This window comes from Pseudochaenichthys georgianus, chromosome 14, assembly GCF_902827115.2.
Source record: "Pseudochaenichthys georgianus chromosome 14, fPseGeo1.2, whole genome shotgun sequence".
Taxonomy (NCBI): domain Eukaryota; kingdom Metazoa; phylum Chordata; class Actinopteri; order Perciformes; family Channichthyidae; genus Pseudochaenichthys; species Pseudochaenichthys georgianus.
Genome location: NC_047516.1, coordinates 30,901,215 through 30,924,444, shown reverse-complemented (window position 1 = coordinate 30,924,444; position 23,230 = coordinate 30,901,215). Strand labels below are relative to the sequence as shown.

The 23,230-nt window shown below is 40.2% G+C and overlaps 1 protein-coding gene across 1 annotated transcript in view; it reads left to right on the top strand.

Annotated features, from left to right (window-relative positions):
* LOC117458859 (roundabout homolog 1-like) overlaps positions 1-23,230 on the top strand; it is a 127,759-nt gene that overhangs the window by 21,248 nt on the left and 83,281 nt on the right. The window contains exon 2 of the mRNA XM_034099553.1: positions 1,163-1,489. Within this exon, the coding sequence (XP_033955444.1) occupies positions 1,163-1,489 (327 nt within the window). The remainder of the gene's footprint in view (positions 1-1,162; positions 1,490-23,230) is intronic.

Here is a 23,230-nt window from a genome sequence, read left to right as displayed (position 1 = left end):
GATGGAGGTATTGATTCGTATTTCTATAGCAGGTTTAAGCATTTCAGAGACTGTTGACAAAGTGGCTCCAAATGGTAAACTCAAACCATAAATAAATGTATACTCCAGTAAGATAAGAAAATAGGGAGTAATGGCTCCTGTTGAGGAAAGGTATCTTTTCTCTGTTGCTTAAAATACCAGTACTATGGGAAATAAACAGCCACATAAAGGCTATGATTACTTGTTCCATGTCAGAATCCTGTTAATGCAAAGAAAGCGTTCACATACATGACATTGCTTTGGTGTATTAATGTGTTGGGAAAAAAACTAAAGAAATGCATTTCATATATATATAAGAAAATACTATGAAAATATACGACAATATGTGTATGGGATGTGCAATGTTCACATTATGAATACAATTATACAAAAATATATGCCATATACAGAGTGTGTAAACGTATACGTATCAAGACAGATTAGAAGATATTACTGTAACATGACTGACTATTAGGAATGAGTCGTTTTTTAAAAGATATTTCACGAGAAATAGAACCATATAGAAAAGAGAGTGTTGGCAAAAATCATAATATATTTGTGGACTTCTTGTATTCAAACCCTTAGTAGAAGTTTCAGACACTAGTGAACATTTCAATTAAAAAAACAAATGCCACCCACATATTTTGTCGGTGGAGCCTCAGATAACACCGTCATCCAATTATAATCCACCCTTGAAGCTTTTCTCTAAAACGGCATATTGATATGTTTGTTCAAACACATGTTTTAGGGCGAGACATGTTTTGAAAGATATAACTTCCCGAGGATTTCTCACGTCAGCACTGTTTTTTTAATTTACAATGCCTCACGGGGTTCCAACTGCTGAAACAAAAGCAACACATTTTATGAGGGACTTCCGATTGTTTGGTAATTACATTGTCAAACTGGATTAATGTTACTACATGGCACTTGCACAGCAATAATAACACGCCGTGTCTAATTCCTTTAGAGCTGCTGCTGTTTTGATTAGTACTACTCTTTATTGCATGGGATGATCATTTGATGATTTTTCCTATGGGTCTTTGTCATGTTTTGATAAATGCAGTTTCAAAAACCTAATTTGGCAGTAAAGTGAAAACATAGAACTAATTATCTCTTTTGCTTTTGTCTTATTTGCACCCTCTAGGGTCTCGTCTTCGCCAGGAAGACTTCCCTCCCCGCATTGTGGAGCACCCCTCTGACCTCATTGTGTCCAAAGGGGAACCAGCCACTCTCAACTGTAAGGCCGAGGGCCGCCCGACCCCCACGGTGGAATGGTACAAAGACGGCGAGCGCGTTGAGACTGACCGCGACAACCCCCGCTCCCACCGTATGCTGCTGCCCAGCGGCTCCCTCTTCTTCCTGCGTATCATCCACGGGCGACGGAGCAAGCCCGACGACGGCAGCTACGTGTGCGTGGCCCGAAACTATCTGGGCCAGGCCATCAGCCACAACGCGTCCCTGGAAGTAGCCAGTAAGTCCCGTTTACTCTTCTGGGTGTTGACTTGTTACAGGGCACAGATCTTTCATAACACACATGTGCACAAGTTATTCGAGCAAGGTTTTGAAAATACACATAGCATATACATTGTAGAAGTATACCAAGTTGCTTATTTTCTTATAAGGATTAATACTGAAGTAGAGGTTGCCAAATGGTGCTCTTCTTAGTGTTCCCTTTCCTGTAGTGTGGAATATAGGTTTGTGTGCATGTAAATGGTCTGAAAAGGCTCAAATCCAAGTTCACCCCAGAGGGAGTTCCCCCCCCCCCCCCCTGCCTGAAATGCCTCCATTGTAGTCCTTTGTTTACTCATTTTACATAATGACATCACCATGTCACGCTTACGCCTCTATCGGCTAGTGCTCCAACACATTGTACGTGATATGCTAAGTACAGGACATCTCTAAGCTGTTGACCAATCAATCACCACAGAGCCGGCCAGCTAACCAATCAGAGCATACTGGGCTCTGGTTTCAGACAGCGGGTGAAAAGAGGTGCTGCAGCACAGGCAGTGTGAGAAAATTAAAAAGCTTTTTGAACATTAAAGCATGGAGACATGTCCCAGTAGAGACACAGAATACAAATATGAACCTGTCAATTAGAATAGGCCTCCTTTAACAATGACATAATAATCTAAAGAGGGTCCGGCATTTTGACAAATTAGAACACAGATGTCATACTCTGCTCACTGAGTGTTGACATGAAAAGGTCTCTGTTTTCTCTCCATGCCCTTTTAAATGCAAAATCAGAACTTGAGTGTATAATAAAGAAAGACACACACACACACACACACACACACACACACACACACACACACACACACACACACACACACACACACACACACACACACACACACACACACACACACACACACACACACACACACACACACACACACATATAGGACCTGGAACACCCTATATTTAATGTAAATGTGTAGGGGGGTGGGTCATTAACATTTGTTCTGATATATGTACACACAGTTCTCGTTAATTGTAAAACCAACAATATATTGCGCTTTATACCTTTTTTATCCCGGCATTCAGCCTTTCAAAAACAGCAACAGCCACCGCACTGAAGGCTGCACCTTGAAGATTATTTCCAGACATTCAAAGCTTTGTTCAGAAGCTTCAGTAGAAAACTTCCAATGTAAAAAAAACGCAGACAGTGAGGAGAGATGTGCTGATTTCTTTTCAAAACATTATTATTTAAATGACAGACTTTACATATGGTAAGCCTATGTCTAACTGTCATTTATACAATCAAACAAATATATATTCTGACAATATTTTTAGCACCCTGTCCATCACAATAACTGACAATGAGACTAATGCAGCTACTGCCTATCTTTAATAACCAGACACGATGTACAGATAATGACTGATTGAGCTCTCATCTTAAGCATTTTAATTGATTTCCCAATCTCTCAATGTGCATGATGATTGTGGGGATTCAAATACATCTTCAAAGAAAGTCATATATTTTTTAAATGTCTGAAAATACTTCCTCAACATGACCTTCAAACTGCCTTTTTGTTTGTTTTGAGGAAATACATTTTTCATCTCACATCACAGTCCTGGTAAATGTACTTTGATTTGAGTGTCTTCTTACAACTCAACCAATAGCATTGATCTAAATAGACATGAAACATTATGTGCATCTTAAAGCCTGTTCAATGTTGTTACTTTGCTTCCTTGCATTTTATAGCTAAGGGACAGGTGTAAGTTAACAATGCGACCCCCCTGTCAGAGAGGCGGCAGCTGTGTGTCTGCTTTGGTCCCCAGGTTTTAACAAGTGCTGAGCGTGTTCCTAACAGGTGACAGTACTGTCAACTCGCTGAGTCCTGGAGCTCTAAGTGTCAAGTGTGTGCTGTTGCCATTTAAAACAGCCTTTCATTGCAAATTGTCTAAGGCAGGAATCTGTCAGGTTGCATGCAGCAGCCAATCATATCTGTGTGTATATATACGTTTGCTAAGGTGATGGAATGTGTAGAAGCAGGCAGAGGGCACGAGGTCAGGGCCTATACGACCATCATATGGTTTGTGTATCTGGTAAAAAACAAGAGTTAAGTCCTGGGGCCTCATTTATAAAGCTTTGCATAGGATTCACGTGGGAAGATGGCTTACGGAGGACAAAGCAAATAAATACGCACACAAATATTACGATTTATAAAACACTGCGCACGCACGTCCTACGCCGGTTTCTCTTTATAAATCACAATCAACTCGAAATGCGGCGCAGCTTTTGCGGGCTTCACGTAACGCCCATATTTGCATATATATTGTCAAAGAAACGGCCCGTATTGATATTCATTTTGACTGACTGCATGACAGAACAGCTAAAAAAGACATCTCACACCGTGTCAGATTTTGGTTATTTTGGGGAGGTCGAGATAAATCATATTGTTTGGTGGATGCAGTTTGAACCAGAGTAGCAGCATGGAGGTCGGATCGTCACCAAAATAAATAAATAAGTGGTCCGAAAAAAGTTAATGACAAAATAAATACACATAGCCTTCCTCAGGCAGTGTGTTTGTGCCGGGGACAGGAGACCCCCCCTTGATGAGAAACTGTAAGAAATTATTGGAGTCATGACGACTTGATCTGAATTTTTATTTTTTTATTTCCTGGTTTGTGTTCCAGCTGTCAATCAGCCGTCTCCACTGCACCCTTTGCATCTCAACCCCCCGCAGCAACTCTATCCACCAGTTAAAGGAAATAAAACAAATGTGTTGTTATATTAGCTGAACAATTGACCACATATGGTGTTCTTAGTTTCCATACCTCCGGTGTTTTATGAGCGACTTATCAAGTATTGGATGTTATTATCAAAACATGATTAAAGTTTAACATAATAGTATAAACCATGCTCGTATCTATACAACCCAGAGAAAAGCAAAACGGCGTCAGTTTAAAGTAATTCTGTCCTTCTGTTTACCGCAACATTTATGAGAATACATTTCTTAACAAGAGAACATAATCGAGGGGTGATCAATAACATTTCCGTATTTATTTATTTCTCCAAGTTATGTTTTTGTGTGCACTGAGGAGTCTCAAACAGGCGTTTGTTTAATCATTTTAAGATTGGCTTTAATCAATTTGTGAAAATGACTTCTTCATGATACGCGTTTTGTTACACAGCTTGGTGAAATACTCAATTCTGATTGGTCACTTGTGCTGTTTTGTGATTGCAGACTGCTGCTAAAGTTAGCAGACGGTGGCTTAGGACGCTCTGATCGAAGGACTGTTTGCAGTCATAACACTCGGCAGAAAGAAGTCTGGTCAATTTAATGTCAGTTGTCGCCATACAAAATAAATTGGTTTCCATCAGTCAGAAAACAATATTGAATACTTTTTGAATACTTATTATTTGTGGAGGGCAAAACACTGTGGATTCACAATTGATAAACTGGGCCCAGATAATAAAAATAAAAAGAGGACATAAATCAGCAGAAGAAGACAGACAGGAAGTGAACTCTAAAGGGACACTGTATGGGCTCTAGCAGTGTTTAAAGAATGGGAAATTAGTCTTAAGTTACACTCTGATTGGCATTAAAACAATTCTTACAAGTCTCACTTGCCTTAGGAACCATGTTTTACAGAAATTCACTCTTATTTAACGCAACCAACACGGTTGTTCTAAGGATGAACATGTGTGATTATATAACGCATTGTTAATAAAGATAATCACTTGCTAGTTCATTCGTTAAACCTGCGGTGTGGCACTTACGGAGAATGCAGTGCTTTCAATCAATGCAATTCTTAATGTATTTTTTTTCAGTTATCTTGTTAATGTTTGTCAAACACTGAAAGCAACTCTCCTCTCTCCACTCAACCTCAAAAGTATTTCATTAGCATCAAATAGATCACAATAAAGTAGTCAGCATTTGGAAAGACTCTACTGAAGTTCGGACATTTTGTTGATAGGGGTTAACAACCAATGCCAGGCCTTCACTCTCTGCATCCTTATACTGTCCATCCCCTGCTCTGCTCTGCTGTGTCAGCTTACCCAGGCTCTGTCTCCTGGGCAGATATTCCGCAAAGGTTTTAGAATAATAACACCCCTCTAGTATCCGTTTCACCTTTTGCATTATAATGAAAGAGATGGTCAAACGTATCACGGTAATGCCAGATCAGCATTTTAAACCCAGAGAAGCTCGGCCCTCAAGGGATAGAGTTTATTACTCTGGAGTTCACTACATTTGCTGTCAGGTTTTAAGGTCGAGGGAGGAGGTGGGGGGGGGGGGGGGGGGAGACACACAGAGAGGACTTGTTGAAGCTGCCTGGATGAGTTATGTCTCCCTGCTTTATCCTGCAGAGGTCACGCAGATTCATGGATCCGCCTGGGGCTGGAGAGTTAAACAGAACCCCCTTTAGCTAAAGTGCTGAGTTGGGGAGTTTATAAGAAGACTGGGGAGTGTTAAAAGAAGGAGTGACCTTCCTCTGTCAATACACCAATGTGTCAGGGCATGTGTCTGGTCTTGTTAATGTGTGAGTTATTAGTTTTATGAAGGGTTTTAATTGCTTAAAGGTGGCTTTGACTAAAAGGGACTGTGTTCGAATAATGACAGCTTTTCATTTGTTATGGGCTGACTGGTTATGGGTACTCTGTTGTACACAGCAAGTGGATGCTTTTGACAAACAGCCTTTTTTCCCACACACACACACACACACACACACACACACACACACACACACACACACACACACACACACACACACACACACACACACACACACACACACACACACACACACACACACACACACACACACACACACACACACACACACACACACACACACACACACACACATACACACATATACACACATACACACACACACACACACACACACACACACACACACACACACACACACACACACACACACACACACACACACACACACACACACTGAGTACCATCAAGTATCATCATGAAACGTATGAAGTATGTCATTCGAAAATCACACCGGCAATAATACTGTGTTATGACACTTATAGTAATAGAGCAGAATAATGGAAGGCATACAACTCCATTATAAGGAGTACTCACAATACTGTAGGTGTATTACTCACGATACTGTAGGTGTATCAAAAAACATTTCATTGTTTTAATAAAAATGCATCACAACATGTAATAAAGGAACACTTATGTGTCCTTAGTCAACAAGTTTAGAAAACACATAATTTGTTCTACACAGTTATCACTTTTAAACTGATTTCTACACTGACATTAAACTGACTATACTGTACCATACATCATGTCAGTTTACATGTCACCCAGCTACAGTGAACACATCTGTGCGCAGCTCTGGAGCGTGTGCCAAAGTATTAAGCACTTTCTCTATGCACACTCACAAGTGTACTAGGCAGGTAAAACACAGGCTGTTTAAATGGCAGCAGCACATCTGCACATGTCGGATATAAACCAGTGTGTTACTGCTAATGATGAACACATCTGGTCGGGTGTTTGGCAGTGTAACAGTCTGGAGGATGATGTCAGACTCCACTCTGTCACTTTTCTTTTGAAAGCTGTGAGTGTAGTTGATTTATCACTAAACCGTGTCACAGTCTGTTCCGCCGTGCTGCCAGGACTGGAGCTCGCAGAAATGAGTTGGTGCTAACACTGCTAGCACACTAGCTTCGGACTGCTGGGTGGAGGAGGGTTTTATGCCTGGGGAAATGTAGGGGCGCTCAAAATACCACATCATTTTGCTTTGGTCGTATATATACATGTAGATATATTACGTATCATTTTGACATTCATTTGTCTAAAAGTCACCTGACGTGCTGTATCGGTTTTGAGTTTTATGCATACATCATACCTTATGTGTTATTTGTTTGCCTTTAATGGCGACATGTCCTCTTCCCATGTGTTAAGGTTGTGGTTTTCCAAAAATATTTATTATTTAGTTTTGCGCCACATATTTTTACATTGCACTTTTTCATCCTGTTATGTCTTATGTCATCAGAGAAACAAGCTGAGCAGACAGAATGTTAGCCTTTAGCTCGTCGCCCCTCTCCCCTCTTTCCACAGGCGAAATACTGATTTGTGCCCGCTTAACTCGTGAAGAATTAGCATAATGCCAACATTTTATTTACCAATTACTGATATGACAGCTGTGATATTACAAGACAAGCAAAGCACATGTCATATTTCAGCATCAATCAAAAAACCACATCAACCAGAGTAACCGATATGAAACTACAGCTTAACCTTAGCAGGGTTTCTATTTCCCTTAAACAATTTGAGCTCCAAATTATCAAACTACTGTCAGCCTTTTCCAAGGAAGGGTGTTCTTACCTTACTCGAAGACCAAGCAGGTACCTTTAGAGATCACCAGAGAGACCAGGAATTGGGTCGAAATGTACAAAGTACAAACCGGTTTTATTGGGTTTTTTCCAAAAATGCAAAATAAAAATACAAACGTTTTGCAAAGACACAAGGTCAAAGGACAAAAGCCTCCCAAGAGAACCCCACAAAGATTCCCTGTACTCCTAATACACCATATTTTATAATCTCTTCCCTCCTCCCTCTCTTCATCAGGCATCGTCCCCTTTCCTATTTTTGAGTGAGGAGGTCACATAGGTTCAACTATTACTTAATGAACAATTAAAATGTAAAGTTAAAATGAAACACATTTAAGACTATAGTAATGATATGCAATTTGAACAAAGACAGTTTTCATGAAAGTAGATTTCTTTCAATTTAAATTATGCAAAGTTTATACTTTAATTTATTAACAGAAACAAACTTAACACAACTGTCTCTATTGTCTCTAAGATGTGTTGGTCCAGGATGTTGGTTCAAGTCTTTACGCATCCTGTGACGCATTGTCTTCGTCAACCATTGTAACCGCTCTCCAGGTGTCAACAACCACAAGGACGTCCTAGAATTGTGGTCGAAACGTTAGGCTTTTCTTGCACATTCTAAAATACACAATGAGCATAGGTCAAAAGTTCAGGATGTTCTGTCTGGTTTCATGTCTACTAAGACATTATTGATAAACATACTTCCTTTCCATCAAACCAAACTAAAGCCAATTTAGCATTTTTTATGTAGGTGAGGTACGTGAGGTCTGTCACGGCCACTTAAACAGCAGATCTGTCAACAATACTTAGATATAAACTTAAAATAGAACACATTTTTAATACAATTCTAAATGTAGTGTTTGCATGTATAATAATTCCAGTGCAGATCAAATTAATGCTCTGCACTTGTCCCTACAGATACACATTTAACTGTCATGACACACGATTGGCTGTCTCAAACCACTTGTCATTTTATATAATATGATGAGTTCATGGACTCCCAGACGGGGAAGGCGCAGCACATTGAAAAATAAAATACCAGAGAGTTAGTTATTTGATCTTTTATCAACAAAGTAAATGTGAAAGCTACAGCAGGAAATTAATTACTCGTAAAAGCCCCAACTCGATTCCGAATGAATTTACCGCATTATAACGCCGCCAGGATTAAAGTGCAGTAAGGAAGAGACGATGAAAAGTGTGTAGACGGCTGACAAAAGACAAGCTGACAGGCAGAAAGCAATAGGAGCGGGAGAGGAGTGACAGACGGGAACAGACGAGAGAGGGGAAGAAGTGTCTGTCCTTCAAGGCACAGAAGTGAAACTACTTTGCAGAAAATTGAGGTGACGTGGTGGAGACAGTGACAGATGCAGTATGTGCCGGTGCCTGAAGCGTGACCACGGGGTCGGAATACTGTGTAAGCACACACACAACATGCTCACAGCAGACACACACGGACGAGTGAAGCCTATTTTCTTGAAGTGAAAAAAATGAAATGGGGAAAAAAGGCATGTAACTCAGTTCATTTCCAATAAATGTCACAGAAGACACTCAGCATATTTTTTTCTGCCTGCGGGGGCTCTAGAGGACCCTGGGAAATGAACATATGTCCTATTGACCTCGGCCATTTGATTCAATCATGGAGAGCTTTATTGAGGTGAAGGCAAAGTCACAGCCAGTGTACTCTAAAGGTTATTGGATAGAAGACCTGTTTTTTTTGAAGACCAGGTCCAGTAAGAGAGAGGAATACATGATGTTTTTAAACTAATTGGACACTGCCATTTGCGAGAGGAAAGTGATGCTTGTGGCAGGACTGAAGGTTAGGACACAACACTGCAGTGATGAAGGTAATGAGCCACAGGGAATGACAATGATACAGACACACAACGTATAGCATGAAAGTACGGAAATTAAAGGTGGGGTAGGTACGTTTGAGAAACCGGCTCGAGATCGCTAGAATTTGAAAATACACAACCGGAGAAAATCTGCCACTTCCTTACAGAGCCCCTCCTCCAACACACACGAACGCGCACATGACCAATGAGGGCACGAGATAAGTTTGTGCCCCGATGGAAGGCTGACAGGCAGGTAGGCCATGGTTGTACTTTTTACAGTATTACGGCTTCTACAGATGACATTTTTGTATGGATATTTTGTCAAAGCACTTAAGATATTCATTGCTATCGCGATGTTAAGAGCGTTCCATGGAATATAACAAAAAGTGTATCTCGAGCCGGTTTCTGAAACTTACCTACCCCACCTTTAACATACAATATATCCAAATGATACAATACTTTGATTTTCAATATTGTAATTTCACATCAGTCATTCCTCTTTTTGATGATCCATTATATAAATGGATGTACATGAACTTACCAAACTCTTTTCGTGGTGCTTTTACTTGCCTTTACCCAATTTATCCACATTAGCAATGATTATTAAAAACAAAGATCTTAATGTACTTTGTGTTAACATCAATAGTCAACCAATATACAATATGGATGATGTGATATTTTATTTTTCTCGAATTCACCCAGTCTTATCCGGATCCTTCCATTTGTATATTTGGGTATTTTAAATGTTTTATTTACACATAACACTTTTTATTTAGAAATATAGTATTCAGATATGAACATATAATCAGAACAGAACTGAACAGAAGGAACATTTGGATAGTCATATTTCTCCCCTCTCCCAACAGATGTTGCAAATATAATTGTTGTACCTCATAGTCCAACATTGAATCCTGGCACTCTGTGTAACACAACATGGAATGAGAGATTTTCAGATGTCTTCTCAATTGCTTTCTTATTCGTTTCCCCTTCACACTTAATGCCAAATGTATTACCTCCTCATATGTTATTATCTGGTTGGAATAGTGGCTTTAAATAACATTGACATTCAAATTCTAAATTAACACATGAATGCTTGGCAGGTTGTTCTCTTTGCATGTCTATTCACCCTGTACAATCCAGGATGTTTGCATAAATGCATATAATTATCAAGCTGCACTTTATTAACGCTATACTTATTGTAGATTCAGAGGCAGTTAACTTTTGTGATCCAAACATTTTCAAAAACTCCTGTGTTTTAAAGTGAAAGAGGCAACACATTATTACAAAAGAGGAATGTAACACCTTTCAAAGTTTACATATTTTTTGTTATACATAATCCATTTCTTCAATTCAAGCAGTCAAAAACGGTTTAACCGGCCCCCCTCCCAACAAAGGGAGCCACCCACTAACACGATAACAAAACACATATTTTATTTGACTTTGATGACTTCGTAAAATATGACAAAATAAGTAAAAAAACACATTCAGAAACCTCAATTAAAGATTTGAATGAAAAAAGAAATGGTTTAGGTTTGTATCCGTGACATTTAATCGTGAAAAAATCCACCTATACTCCTAAAATCAACTGAGCATTCGTATCTATGCTTCTTTGACAACTCATAAAGCACACATCTCCATACTGTATAAATATTTCATCATCCTTAATGAATGCAGTTTTGTTTTCTATTCATGAAAAGGGAGAGCCACAGGGAGACATGCAATGGCGTGCGCTAATTACACCAACGCATTAACATGACGGACATGTCCACGGTAACACCGCGCTCTCTGAAGTGGATCATGGGATGCGTGCCGGCTCAGTCATACTGTTTGATTGACAGCTTAAGGTGGGAGCCCAGCTCCGCCTTCCCTGTCTGCTCCTCTTTGATAGTAATCTCATGTTGGAGAAGGAGAGAGGCGGATTCTCAGAGGTCACATTTCCCCTCCGCATGCCCCTATCCATTAACTAATGGCTCCCCACTTCAAATGGCTGTCACTGTAGTCACTCTGGATAAAAGCAAAAAAAGATCCTAAGTGGCGGTGGAGCGGTGCGTCTAAGAAGAGTTGTCATTTCCTCCCCATATGGACTAGGAATGATAGACATACACACATTGTAAATGCCCCTCATTCACAGTCAGCTATCAGTGTTTACATGCAATTGACTGTGACAGTTTGTGAATGCTCCTCATCCTGTTCCCCCCCCCCCCCCCGCTCCCTTGTTCTACTTCTCCCAGTTGGCTTTCGGTTAGATCAGTAAGTGAATAGGAATCGCACTCCGGGGACAGCTGGTTTGTGTTTACAGTGTGGAGAGAGTGGGCCCAGTGCGCTGCAACTATTGTCTAAACAATTTGAGTCGTTATATTCCTGCCTAAGGCTCGGCGTTCCCAAAGAGGCAGATCTGTGCCAGAACGTAGGGAAAGAGTTTGTTTGGCTAGCAGCGGCACGGTGCAAGGAGAAGAAAAGGGAAGTGTTCAAGAGCGTCTTACAAAAAACATATGGCTCCTCGGGTGTGTGGTAATATCACTAGAATGTAAAGTTCGGTCTGTGTGGGCGCTGTGCTCTGGATTCATGTGTGGAACAACACTTTACATCTTTGCATTCTGTTTCAGATGATTTACTTATACCATTCATTATAACATACATTCTTTTGTTTTTATAGTCTTTAGCAACAGGAGCCTTCATTTTAGAATAAGGGTGTGTTTTAGACTTTGTAAGTGAAAATATACGCATATTTTGTAATGTTAAAATATGCTTATCAGTGTATTATGATAGTTATAAGCACTCATAAACGTTCATAATGCTCCACAACAATATATAACTCAACGTAATTCATTTTATAAATCTTTATACTTATAAGGTCAAGTGTCATAACACTTCTTCATTGATGTTTAAATGAAGATAAAAAATGCTTGACTTAAATCACTTGATAGTGACTTATTAGCGTATCATTTATAATACACCCCTTTTTTACCTTAAATCACCCAATACCTCCTCAGAATGGCTATTATAACATTCCCTATAATAAGGAATGTATTATGAATGGAATGCATTATAAAACAAATCAATAGGATCTCTGCAAAATGTAACTAAGTGACAAGTATGTGCTTGCAACTTTAATTCTCCAATGCTGTTAACAGATTATAAGTATGTTCGTGTCCGCAACACAGACAGTGTTAAGGAAACATCTAGTTTTTCAGTACATGGGATCAAAAGCTGCCAGGCGCTGTGAATTATTTACATGATAGGCATACTGTATGAATCTTTATTGGCTGTGTTGCATGTGCGCACTTTTTTTTCCCCTTTCGTTTTTTCCGCTTATCCTTCTGAGAATAAGTTGCTGACGAGGAGAGACCAAAAGAGAGGCGAAAGAAGTAGCCTCGTGGAGTCAAACCAACACATCTGTCGTCTGAAGACTTCTATGTGGGTGAAATCACGTGTTTCTTCTGCATGCCCCCCCAACTACCCATCCAAACCATGTTGGATATCATATTGTCTTGAGCAATCTATTCATCTCTAGTTGTTGCTGTGGAGACTTTGTTTAGCTCAGCCCATTTCCCCGACACTAAATCCTTTCCCCCATTTCCCGCTCGCTGCCGGTTGCATTTCCCTGCAGCCTCGGAGCCATGATGCAGCCATATTTGATCCATTTCCGAATAAAGAAAACTCCACGCTTGCCGTGTCGTGTTACTCTGGTGTCATATGTATTTTATTAACTTGTTTGCAATATGGCTCCCTCCCAGAGCCAGATAACCAGCGCGTATGTGCTTTGCTGCAGAGAGGTTTTCTTACAACTGAAATGAATTAACAGTGAAATGCCGTCATCAACTCACAATTTGCGACAAATGCTGTAGTGACATGTCTCCTATATTTTACTTGTGGATTTGTCAGTGTGTAAGTATTAAGGGCTTACAGCACGCTTGAGTAATCCCGCTGTCACGGAGAGAAGAGGGATGGTTGTGCTTTTGCTGAGATATTAGCCGTATCCATCGTCTATCTGTCACTCCATAACGTCACAGTCAACAGCACCCAGCAGTCATATATGTGCTCGGGGGTTAATGCTATCGTCCCGGGGGTCAAAGGTCACGTCACTTTTTCATTTCAACCTCATGTCAGTTTTCACTACCCAAAGCTTTCCACCTGATCCCGTCAGAAGATCACAATCAGAATCAGGTTTATTGCCAGATACAAGGAATCAGCTTTGGTGCACGGTGCACAGAGAAAGAATACATACATTGTGAAATAAGAGCAAATAAAGGTTTAATAAACATCATTTCCAAATTATTATATTATGAAAACAATTTAAGAAATGTTTAATATAAGGAAATATAAATATACAAAAGGAAATACAACAGGAATATGATATAGAAAATGTAATACGTGCAAAATAAAAAATAAATGTGCAATGTTCACAGTATGGGGAATGGCTCACAGTACGTGCTTCGTGTGGTATTATATCACCTGGTAAAAGTTAACTGTAATTTTAGTTGGAACAAATAAATAAATCTCAGTGCAACCCTACAGTCCCTTCAGGGCGTGAAAATGAGAAAGGAACGCTCTCCCAGATGTGCGCTATGTAATTGTGGTTTGATGATTGTTTGTTAGTGTTTATGATAAAAATGCCAACTTTTTACACTGTCATTAAGTTAATCAAAATCTTATGTGATCTAGACAAGGCGGACACTCTGCTTTGTTATTGCCAACCATAATCAAATATTCTGAATGAATACCAGACATCGAAATTCCACATACATTTCAACTCAGTGTTAGTTTTTTTACAATGTTCTGATTTAATACAGAGAAATATCTTGTTTTTCATTCACTCTTTGCCCTACACAGGATGATAATGGCATTATATTCAGAAGGTTCGCTTGCTTTTGAACTAAACTATCGTTTTTAGTTTCAAATCCAATACACATAATATGTGTATTGGAAAATATATGTATATCAGATATATGTATATCAGAAAGATTACACTGTTAAACACCTGAAAAGATGACATATACAGTTAGTATGCATTTAACCATACATATAAACACTACTTGATTATATGTTTTAAGATAGTTGGCTGCAATATAACCAAATTAAGGATCAAATCTGAGGTTTGATTGCGTATGTTGTTTCTGCTAGAGAATACATCTCTGCTGGATAAAACCGATGTTTTTCTTTGAGAAAATAGAATAACTAAAACCAAATAGAGATATGTATATTATATTATTATTTGATTTGGTCTCACGAGGACATCCTCATTGCATTCATCCATCCAAAAACAGTACGCTCTATGTCTACTTAGAGGCACCATTTCATTTTAAACGTTTTTAGCATTGAGCCGATAATGTCACTGTTCTCCCATAATCCACAGCCTTTGAACAACAACCCCCATTAGTGTTGTTGCTAAATGTGCCTTCTTATCTAATTTATTGACACATCTTGTCTTGTAACTAAGGCTGCGGCCCCACGAGGACGAATTCGGTCGTTTGCGTTACTGTTTAGTGTCATATAGACCGTTCGGCCACACGAGGACGACCGAATATGGCACTAAACGACTGAGGAAACGACAACGGGTCCCAAGGTGGATAGAAATGCATACGCCACTCTCTGGGGGGTCAAACGGCTCCGTGTGTGCGCCCTATACGGACATTTTCAGATCACTGATAGTGATTGCGCAATAGCCCCGCCTCTCCCCACCTCTTCTGCTCACCTCCGCTTACCCCGCGCCAGTGCTGAAGTGTTTCGCCACCAACAACAACAACAATGGCGGATCGCAGAGTTGCCATCGTGCTCCGGACGCTATTGACCATGCTACAGTTGTTTGTGCAACATCTACAGCAATAATGATGAGGCAATAGCCCCGCCTCTCCCCACCTCTGCTGCTCACCCCCACGTCAAAGTAAACTGCATCCTGAATTCAGATTATTTATCTTTCTCTCGCGAGTGAAGTCTAATCTGACAGGACGGAGACACGCAGCTCTGCTCAACTGCAGCTCCTCCCGCTGCAGCAAAACACACACTTCAAGTCAGATCATCACCCTTAGCTATTTCAATTACCTCTCAAACTCCCTAAACTAGTTATAAATATGTTTATTTTTACAGTCGGCCGGGTCACTGATTACTGGATGAGCTGCTGCATGAGACAGACACTGACGCTGTCCGAAGAGAGGGAGGAAAAAGAGAGGCTCCGTGTATTTTATCATTATATTATATAGAGTCGTTATTCATTTGTTTTAAAGCTCAATAAATAACAAAGAAGACCTTTGACCGGCACTTTTATAATTTTGTCCGGAAGATTTCAACTTTAATACACGCTGACTGGCGAAAAACTCTGCCCGGTTCCCTCGGCCCCCACCGCGGAGAATAAACAGAAGGGCAACCATGACAACCATGCTTCTTCGCTGCTTTTGTGGAGGAAGTTACAGCGCCACGTAGAGGCTCCTGCATATGTACTGCAGCTTCTCCAGCGGTTGGAGCTAAACGGAGCGGTCTCGTGTGGGCAGACACTATCCGGATAATTATTGCATGTGGACGGAAGCCGTTTGCGATTGCGTTTGCGTTAATCCTATGCGTTTAGCCGTTTTCGTCCTCGTGGGGCCGCAGCCTAAGCTTGTTGAAGTAACCAAACTAGCATTTACTAGAAATAAATGCACTGCCAATGTCAGTTTGTATTGCTCTTGGGGCATGAAAAGATTTTAACTTTATTTATTTTTTATCTAGTTTTTTCACATATATTTTTATATGTCCACTCAGGTGGACAGTATGCGTTTAAGTTTGAACTGAAGAGATGTACATTTAGAACAAATTATAAATAAAGATGTGCAAATTAAAAATTACATTATAATAACATGAGTATATTGATTTACGGCCCAAAAAGATATTGCAGATGAAGTATTTTCAAGAACAACCAGGGCCAGGGGCCAACTTGAGGCACCACGCACAGTTATATGATGAGTGCTAGTGGAGCCTCGCAGAGGCGAAACCGTGCCGCGCCACCCTAATTGCGCCGCATAAGCTCATAGGTGCGCCTCAAATGAGGTCCCCACCTCAAGGTGAGGCCCCACACAGTCTGCGTGATCTGTCAGTAGGGAGGGACGGCCCTGGGAACAACAGCAGCAGTACCAGTATGAATTTTAGTTGAAATATAGCCAGTGATGCACGACGTCCACTTTAGTGGAAGGTGAATAATCATAATTTCCTGCAAACATAAAATCAATACTTTGATAATTTATGAATTATATGATTCCTTAGTTGTTACTTGATGTCACCAACATTGTTATACCTGAAGGGGGCGCTTTCCATAAAAGGATTGGCAAGATATCGACGGGTGACTTGGGCTGCAGTCGAATAGTCCATTTAGCTTAGGAACCTTCCTAACGGAGTGAAATGAACCGGAAGTCCCTCAGTGGCAGCCATGATAAGTGCCGTTCGAATTCTCTACATGATAGGAAAGGAGGTTTCAAACTTCCTTTATAACCTCCTTTATCTTAGAAACCACTGGACCTCCCTTACCGAAAGGAGAGGAAAAAATGCTGCCCCACAATGCCTTGCAGCTGCAGCATTTGCTGTCACACAACAGTCGGCCGTTCACGGAAACAAACGATTATGACGGAGAAATGATATCATGAAAGTTACGGTGCTTATTAAGCATTTTAAAACGTATGTGGTAAGTTGCCAAAGTGCTTTGAACGTTCATCAGTATTATAATCAAAAAGAGAACCCTTTTAGTTCTCTAGAACTAAAAGATCGCGTTCACACCGAAATTAGTTCCTGGGGGAGGATTAGGCAAATGAAGCCGCTGACGTCACTTCTTCTTCTTCTTCTTCTGCTTTGAGTTTACTGGCAGGCCGCAAACAACTTAAAGTTAGGCTCAGCAGCAGACAGACCTTAGTGCAAAGTTATGTGTCAGTATTAATAACAGTGGCAATATAATAACAAACTGCCAGGTGTGTCGTATGCACAGTAAATAGGCTCATCAGTTAACACACCTTTATTCCTCCTGAGAGGAACTCAGTACAACTCCTAAGATGTTCCCTTACTATAATTAATTAAAAATATTGAACTCACAACACTGGTAATTACAAACTTAACCATTTCTCTTTCTATAAATTAATAGTGCTTGCGTTGATTGACGCCATTTTGAAATATAATGAAATTATCTTTTTCAAAGCCACATATTTGGGCTGGGACCTTTATACAGTCTATGGCTGGGACACAATAAATAAAGCTTCGCCAGTTTATAACCGATGAAACATGATGCTATCAGAATAATCACTTACATGTGATGTATAGGATGCTACACAGGTCACTGTAAAGATAAAGTGTCAGAGGAGAAATAAGCAAGATACGTGATCTGTTTAATCGCCATGTAGGTTCTCTTTTATTTATCAGCAGCAGATCAATAATGCCCCTTTAACACCAGCGCGTTTTCAGGCTCCGGCTCGGAGCTGGAGCCTGAAAAGTACCGTTTTTTCCTGTTCACACCGCAGAGGCGCCTCCTCTTAGCTCCGGAATCCGGTTCACTTCCAGCTCCAAAAAATTGTCGGTCTAGAGGCAAGAGCTTCGGAGCTAAGAGGCGGCGTCGCTTACGTCTCTCTTACGTCGAGGCGGGTTGAAGTAGATGCTGAAGACCACAAATAAGTCTTGCATTTCGCATGTGATGTTTGTAAAGTTCCAAGTAAAGTCGTCCTTTGTAAAGTCATCCGATGCCTTCCATTTGTTTCGTAAGAGGACAACCAAAGCGAACAGCGCTTCAATTGTTGTCGATGTGAGGGATTTCCGCGCGGTTTGGATTTTATGAAGCAGGCACGTAAACGGTGACGTCATGACGCAGCAGCGGCAGCTCTGGGCGGTGTGAACAGAGCGGGAGCAGAAAAGGGAAACCGGAGCTGAACCAGAAAAGCTCCCGCCCGGAGCTAGAAAGGGAAAAGCGCTGGTGTGAAAGCCGCATAAGTGTCAGTAGTGTCAAAACAATAACAGTGGCAATATATATATATATATATAATAACAATAATAGGTAGGCTCAGCAGCAGACACACCTTAGTGCAAAGTTATGTGTCAGTATTAATAACAGTGGCATATATATATATATATATATATAATAATACAGCTTCTTTATTTTGTCCCGGCATGACTTAGCGCTGTGGACGATTCCCATGGCCGCTAACTTTACCGAAACACACTGGTACATTTTCGCGTTGGAAACTGCCTTCAGTAGAAGCTTCTGGATCCCGTCCTCGCCGACACATCATCATCACTCCACCGCTCCGCTGATTTATTTGGTGTTGCCAAAGCTGCTTTCACAAAAATAATCTCTTCGTTGGTGCGCTGCGCTGAGATTGTAATGCGAGCAAATAAATGGCGGCTTCACAAAAGTTTTTGGGAGTTTGGGCGTGGTTTGCATTCCGCCCAGCCAATCAGACACAGGAACCTCTCTAGCAGGAACTAAAAAGGGGGTAAAAAAGGTTGCCAGGAACTAATTTAGTTCCTGGGGATTTTTGGTGTGAACGCAACTAAATCGTAGTTCTCAAGAACCTTTGTGGGAAAAGTACTTGGTGTGAACGCGCCTATTGGTGATATACACAGCGATAGATGTTAAGGACAAACGTTTATAATAAATACATTTGTATTGATTTTAAGATCTTTTCATAGTTCATACAATCATACGTATTGGGATCATTTGTATTAATGTGACCGGAGGGAGAGGGTGACGAGCATAAGTTTCACTTTCCTTTTTTATTTCAATTCCAACTTTGGTCATGAAGAATATGTTTCTCTGTTGTCCAGGTTCATAAAGCAAAGCAGCAGCATCAGAGCACGGAGCAGAGTCTCTAGATGAGTTCACAGTAGTCCCTCGTTCTTATTAAACATCCATGTTGTAGTCCGCTGTATAGAAAACTGTGGTTTCCATAGTTCCCCCACAGCAGCAGACGCACACAATGACGTCCGCTGGCGCATCATAAACATGTCGGATAGTGAAAGTGCATTGGGATTCTCTAAAGTACCGCAGTCTCTTCTCCTAAGTCCTTTTGAATTCTCCTGTCCACTATCCCTTAACCCCGTGACGTTTCACTCAGAGGTCAAGGAATAGGAGATAGGGTGAGAATTTAGGAGCTGATCTTTGGACTATTCGATTGCAGCCTTGGTCCATCTGGCTTTCTGTCGTCCATCTTGGTTTAGAGAAATGTATCATGCACTTACACTGACTTTCCACTGAGTAGCAGTGTATGGGATGATGCAATAGGGTCCTATTTAGTGAGTAGCATGAAGCTACAGCGTCGGCGACTGCAGTTTCAGGACCGCAGTCCAAATGGGACAAATGTTACATTTGTCTCAGTGGTCTTCACAGTGTGTACAGAATATCAGTATGACAATACGACACCCTCTGTCCTTAGACCCTCACATCGTACAAGGAAACACTTCCGGAGAAAACCCAGTTTAAAGGGAACAATGGGAGAAACCTCAGGGAGAGCAACAGAGGAGGGATCCCTCTCCCAGGACGGACAGACCTGCAATAGATGCCGTGTGTAAATTAAAGAGATAATACATTTGCATCATAGGTAGTCCAAATGTTTGCAAATGCATGTGTGTATAAGAATATATCTTTATTGTCATCACACATCAGTGCAACGAAATTCAGTTGGCATCTCTCAATGCAATACATAACATAAATAAGAACACATCCATAAAAACAGTGATAAAGCAGAGATAGTAGCAATAATAATCAGGGTCATCATATGCACTTTACCAGAATGTTAACATATATAAAGCTACACTGTTTAAATATAAATAGTTACTAAAAAATATCAGTTGATACTTAATAAAAATAAAAATAAATAACATGGTATTTTAGGCTGCAGTCTTTGATGGGAAGTAGTGTGTTTGTATGTGTGCATGTTATAGTGCGTTTTGTGGTTGGACAGGGATGGGAGTGATGGAGGCCACAGCTCTGGGAAAGAAGCTGTTCTTCAGTCTGTTGGTGCGTGCTTTTATTGACCTGAACCGTCTGCCGGATGGCAGCGGTTTGAACAGTGAGTGGCCGGGGTGTGTGATGTCTCTGATGATACTGCTGGCTTTCTTCTGCAGTCGACTTTTGTAGATGTTATCAAGGTTGGGCAGCTCAGTCCCAACGATGCGCTGAGCAGCCTTCACCACCCGTTGCAGGTCCTTCCGCTCTGCGGCTGTGCAGCTGGTGTACCACACAGTTATGCAGCTCACAGGGTGCTTTCAAAGAGAGCCGGGCCGCTGCGTCTGCACGCGCCGCCATCATAATAGGAAGATGAATCCACGAGGATATCTATCCAGGACCGATGATCCAGGACCACAGCCACGACCCGCGATCCAGGGCTCGCGATCCAGGACACAGGACCGCGGGATCATCCATGACTCCGGATCCCGGCGTATATAGACACCAAAAAGAAAGACATGTGGGGAAGCTGGGTTAATCGGAACATGAGAGGACACAGGTATAGACAGAGAGAAGGAAGAAGTAAGATGTCCCCCGACAAACTAAGCCTATATCAGCAAAACTAGGGGCTGAATCTAATCAGCCCTAACTATAAGCTTTATCAAAAAGGAAGGTCTTAAGCGCACTCTTAAAAACGGATAGGGTGTCTGCCGCCCGAACACAAACTGGAAGCTGATTCCACAAATGTGGAGCTTGATAAGAAAAGGCTCCTAGGACCGCACTCCTAGGACCCTAGTTTTTCGTGACACTGCCACCTAGCGAATTGGAAACATGAATATGAACGACAACTATATAATGTATATAAAGACGACAATGCACAGAGTGTGAGTAATGTGAAGTGCTTTTAAAGTTTTATTTGTTTAACATGTTTATCTTTGGCAGCCAGGTGCATTAACACACTAACAGTTGTTTTTGTTTTTGAGTAATCAAGCACCTCTTCAAAGACACATTTGATTTGATTTATTTCAAACACATATGTATACAATACAAAAAAAAATTGTAATAATTAAATGAAACAAGAGAATTATGATACTGTAGAAACGTAAGCAAATTGATAAACTAAATATTATTGACTTACAAATTATATATAAACAAATGATCTACCTAATTACACATCCGAAAAGGTGTGGGACGGAGTTTACACATATTTAATCCCACCCCTTCTCGCAAAAACTAAATTAACATTTTTGTTTTATAAATGTATGTACAGTATACATACTATATACATTTACAATTATAAATAGATTATATCATTCTCACTACTATATTAATTTACGTTGTATGTCAAATTTGATAATACAAATATAAAAGACTATCTTTTTACATCTGACATACAAAATACATTTGTTATTAAAAAAACTAAAACATAATAACAACACATTGTTGTTAATAATAATAATAATTTAATTTCTGTAAGAAAAACACATTTTCATGCATTTTTAGACCGTTAATAATAACAAGCATTACAATGTCTAAAGAGACTCGCTGTGTATGAGACTCAATACTCGCTGGTAGTATTTTTGCGGGCATCCAATTCGCTAGATGGCGATGTTGCAAAACAACTACCCCTGCGAAATGAACATGATTCATTTAACCATGGTAGAGCACTGATATAAACCATGGTCTACCATGGTCACAATAAACCATGGTCATAAACCATGGTTTACCATGGTCTAACCATGGTCTACCATGGACATAAACCATGGTCTACCATGGACATGAACCATGGTTAGACCATGGTAGACCATGGACTAACCATGGACATAAACCATGGTCTACCATGGTCATAACCATGGTAGACCATGGTTAGACCATGGTACTAACCATGGACATAAACCATGGTCTACCATGGTCTAACCATGGACATAAACCATGGTTAGACCATGGTCTACCATGGTCTAACCATGGACATAAACCATGGTCTACCATGGACATGAACCATGGTTAGACCATGGTCTAACCATGGTCTACCATGGACATGAACCATGGTTAGACCATGGTCTAACCATGGTCTAAATTAATTAATTAATTAATACAAGCTTTTCAATAGTTTCAAGCATTTAATTTCAAGCATCTACAGTACACTGTCACTCTATAGTTGCACACACACTCATTAAATGCTCATTAAACTGTTGGTGAAAATGTAAAGACTATTTTATATACATTCATCAGGTGACGGTGCCTGCATGAGCCTCATTAGAGCCTCATTATCACTTGCCTGTATATATTATATGAATGATTATATGAATTATTCAAGGTTAAGGTATTCATTTATATTGTATGCTAACGTATATTAAGATGTAAATAAAAAAAAAAAAGTAAAAAAAAAAATTACACGTCCTTTTCGGACGTGTAATTAGCTAAAGTTTTGTTGTTTATTGTTATCAGACAATGATACTACAGATTATTCAATTATTATTTAAATATTTCGTTTAGTTATTGCATTCATTTGTATAGTACTGTATCATGTCTGTATCATCTTTTGTTTCATTTGTATTTTCTTCGGTTTTACACGCTCAAAATAAATAAATAAACTAAACTAAACTAAGAATGATTGTCGACCATGGTTTCTGTAGACCATGGTTTCTTGAGAACATGGTTCAAATATTCAAA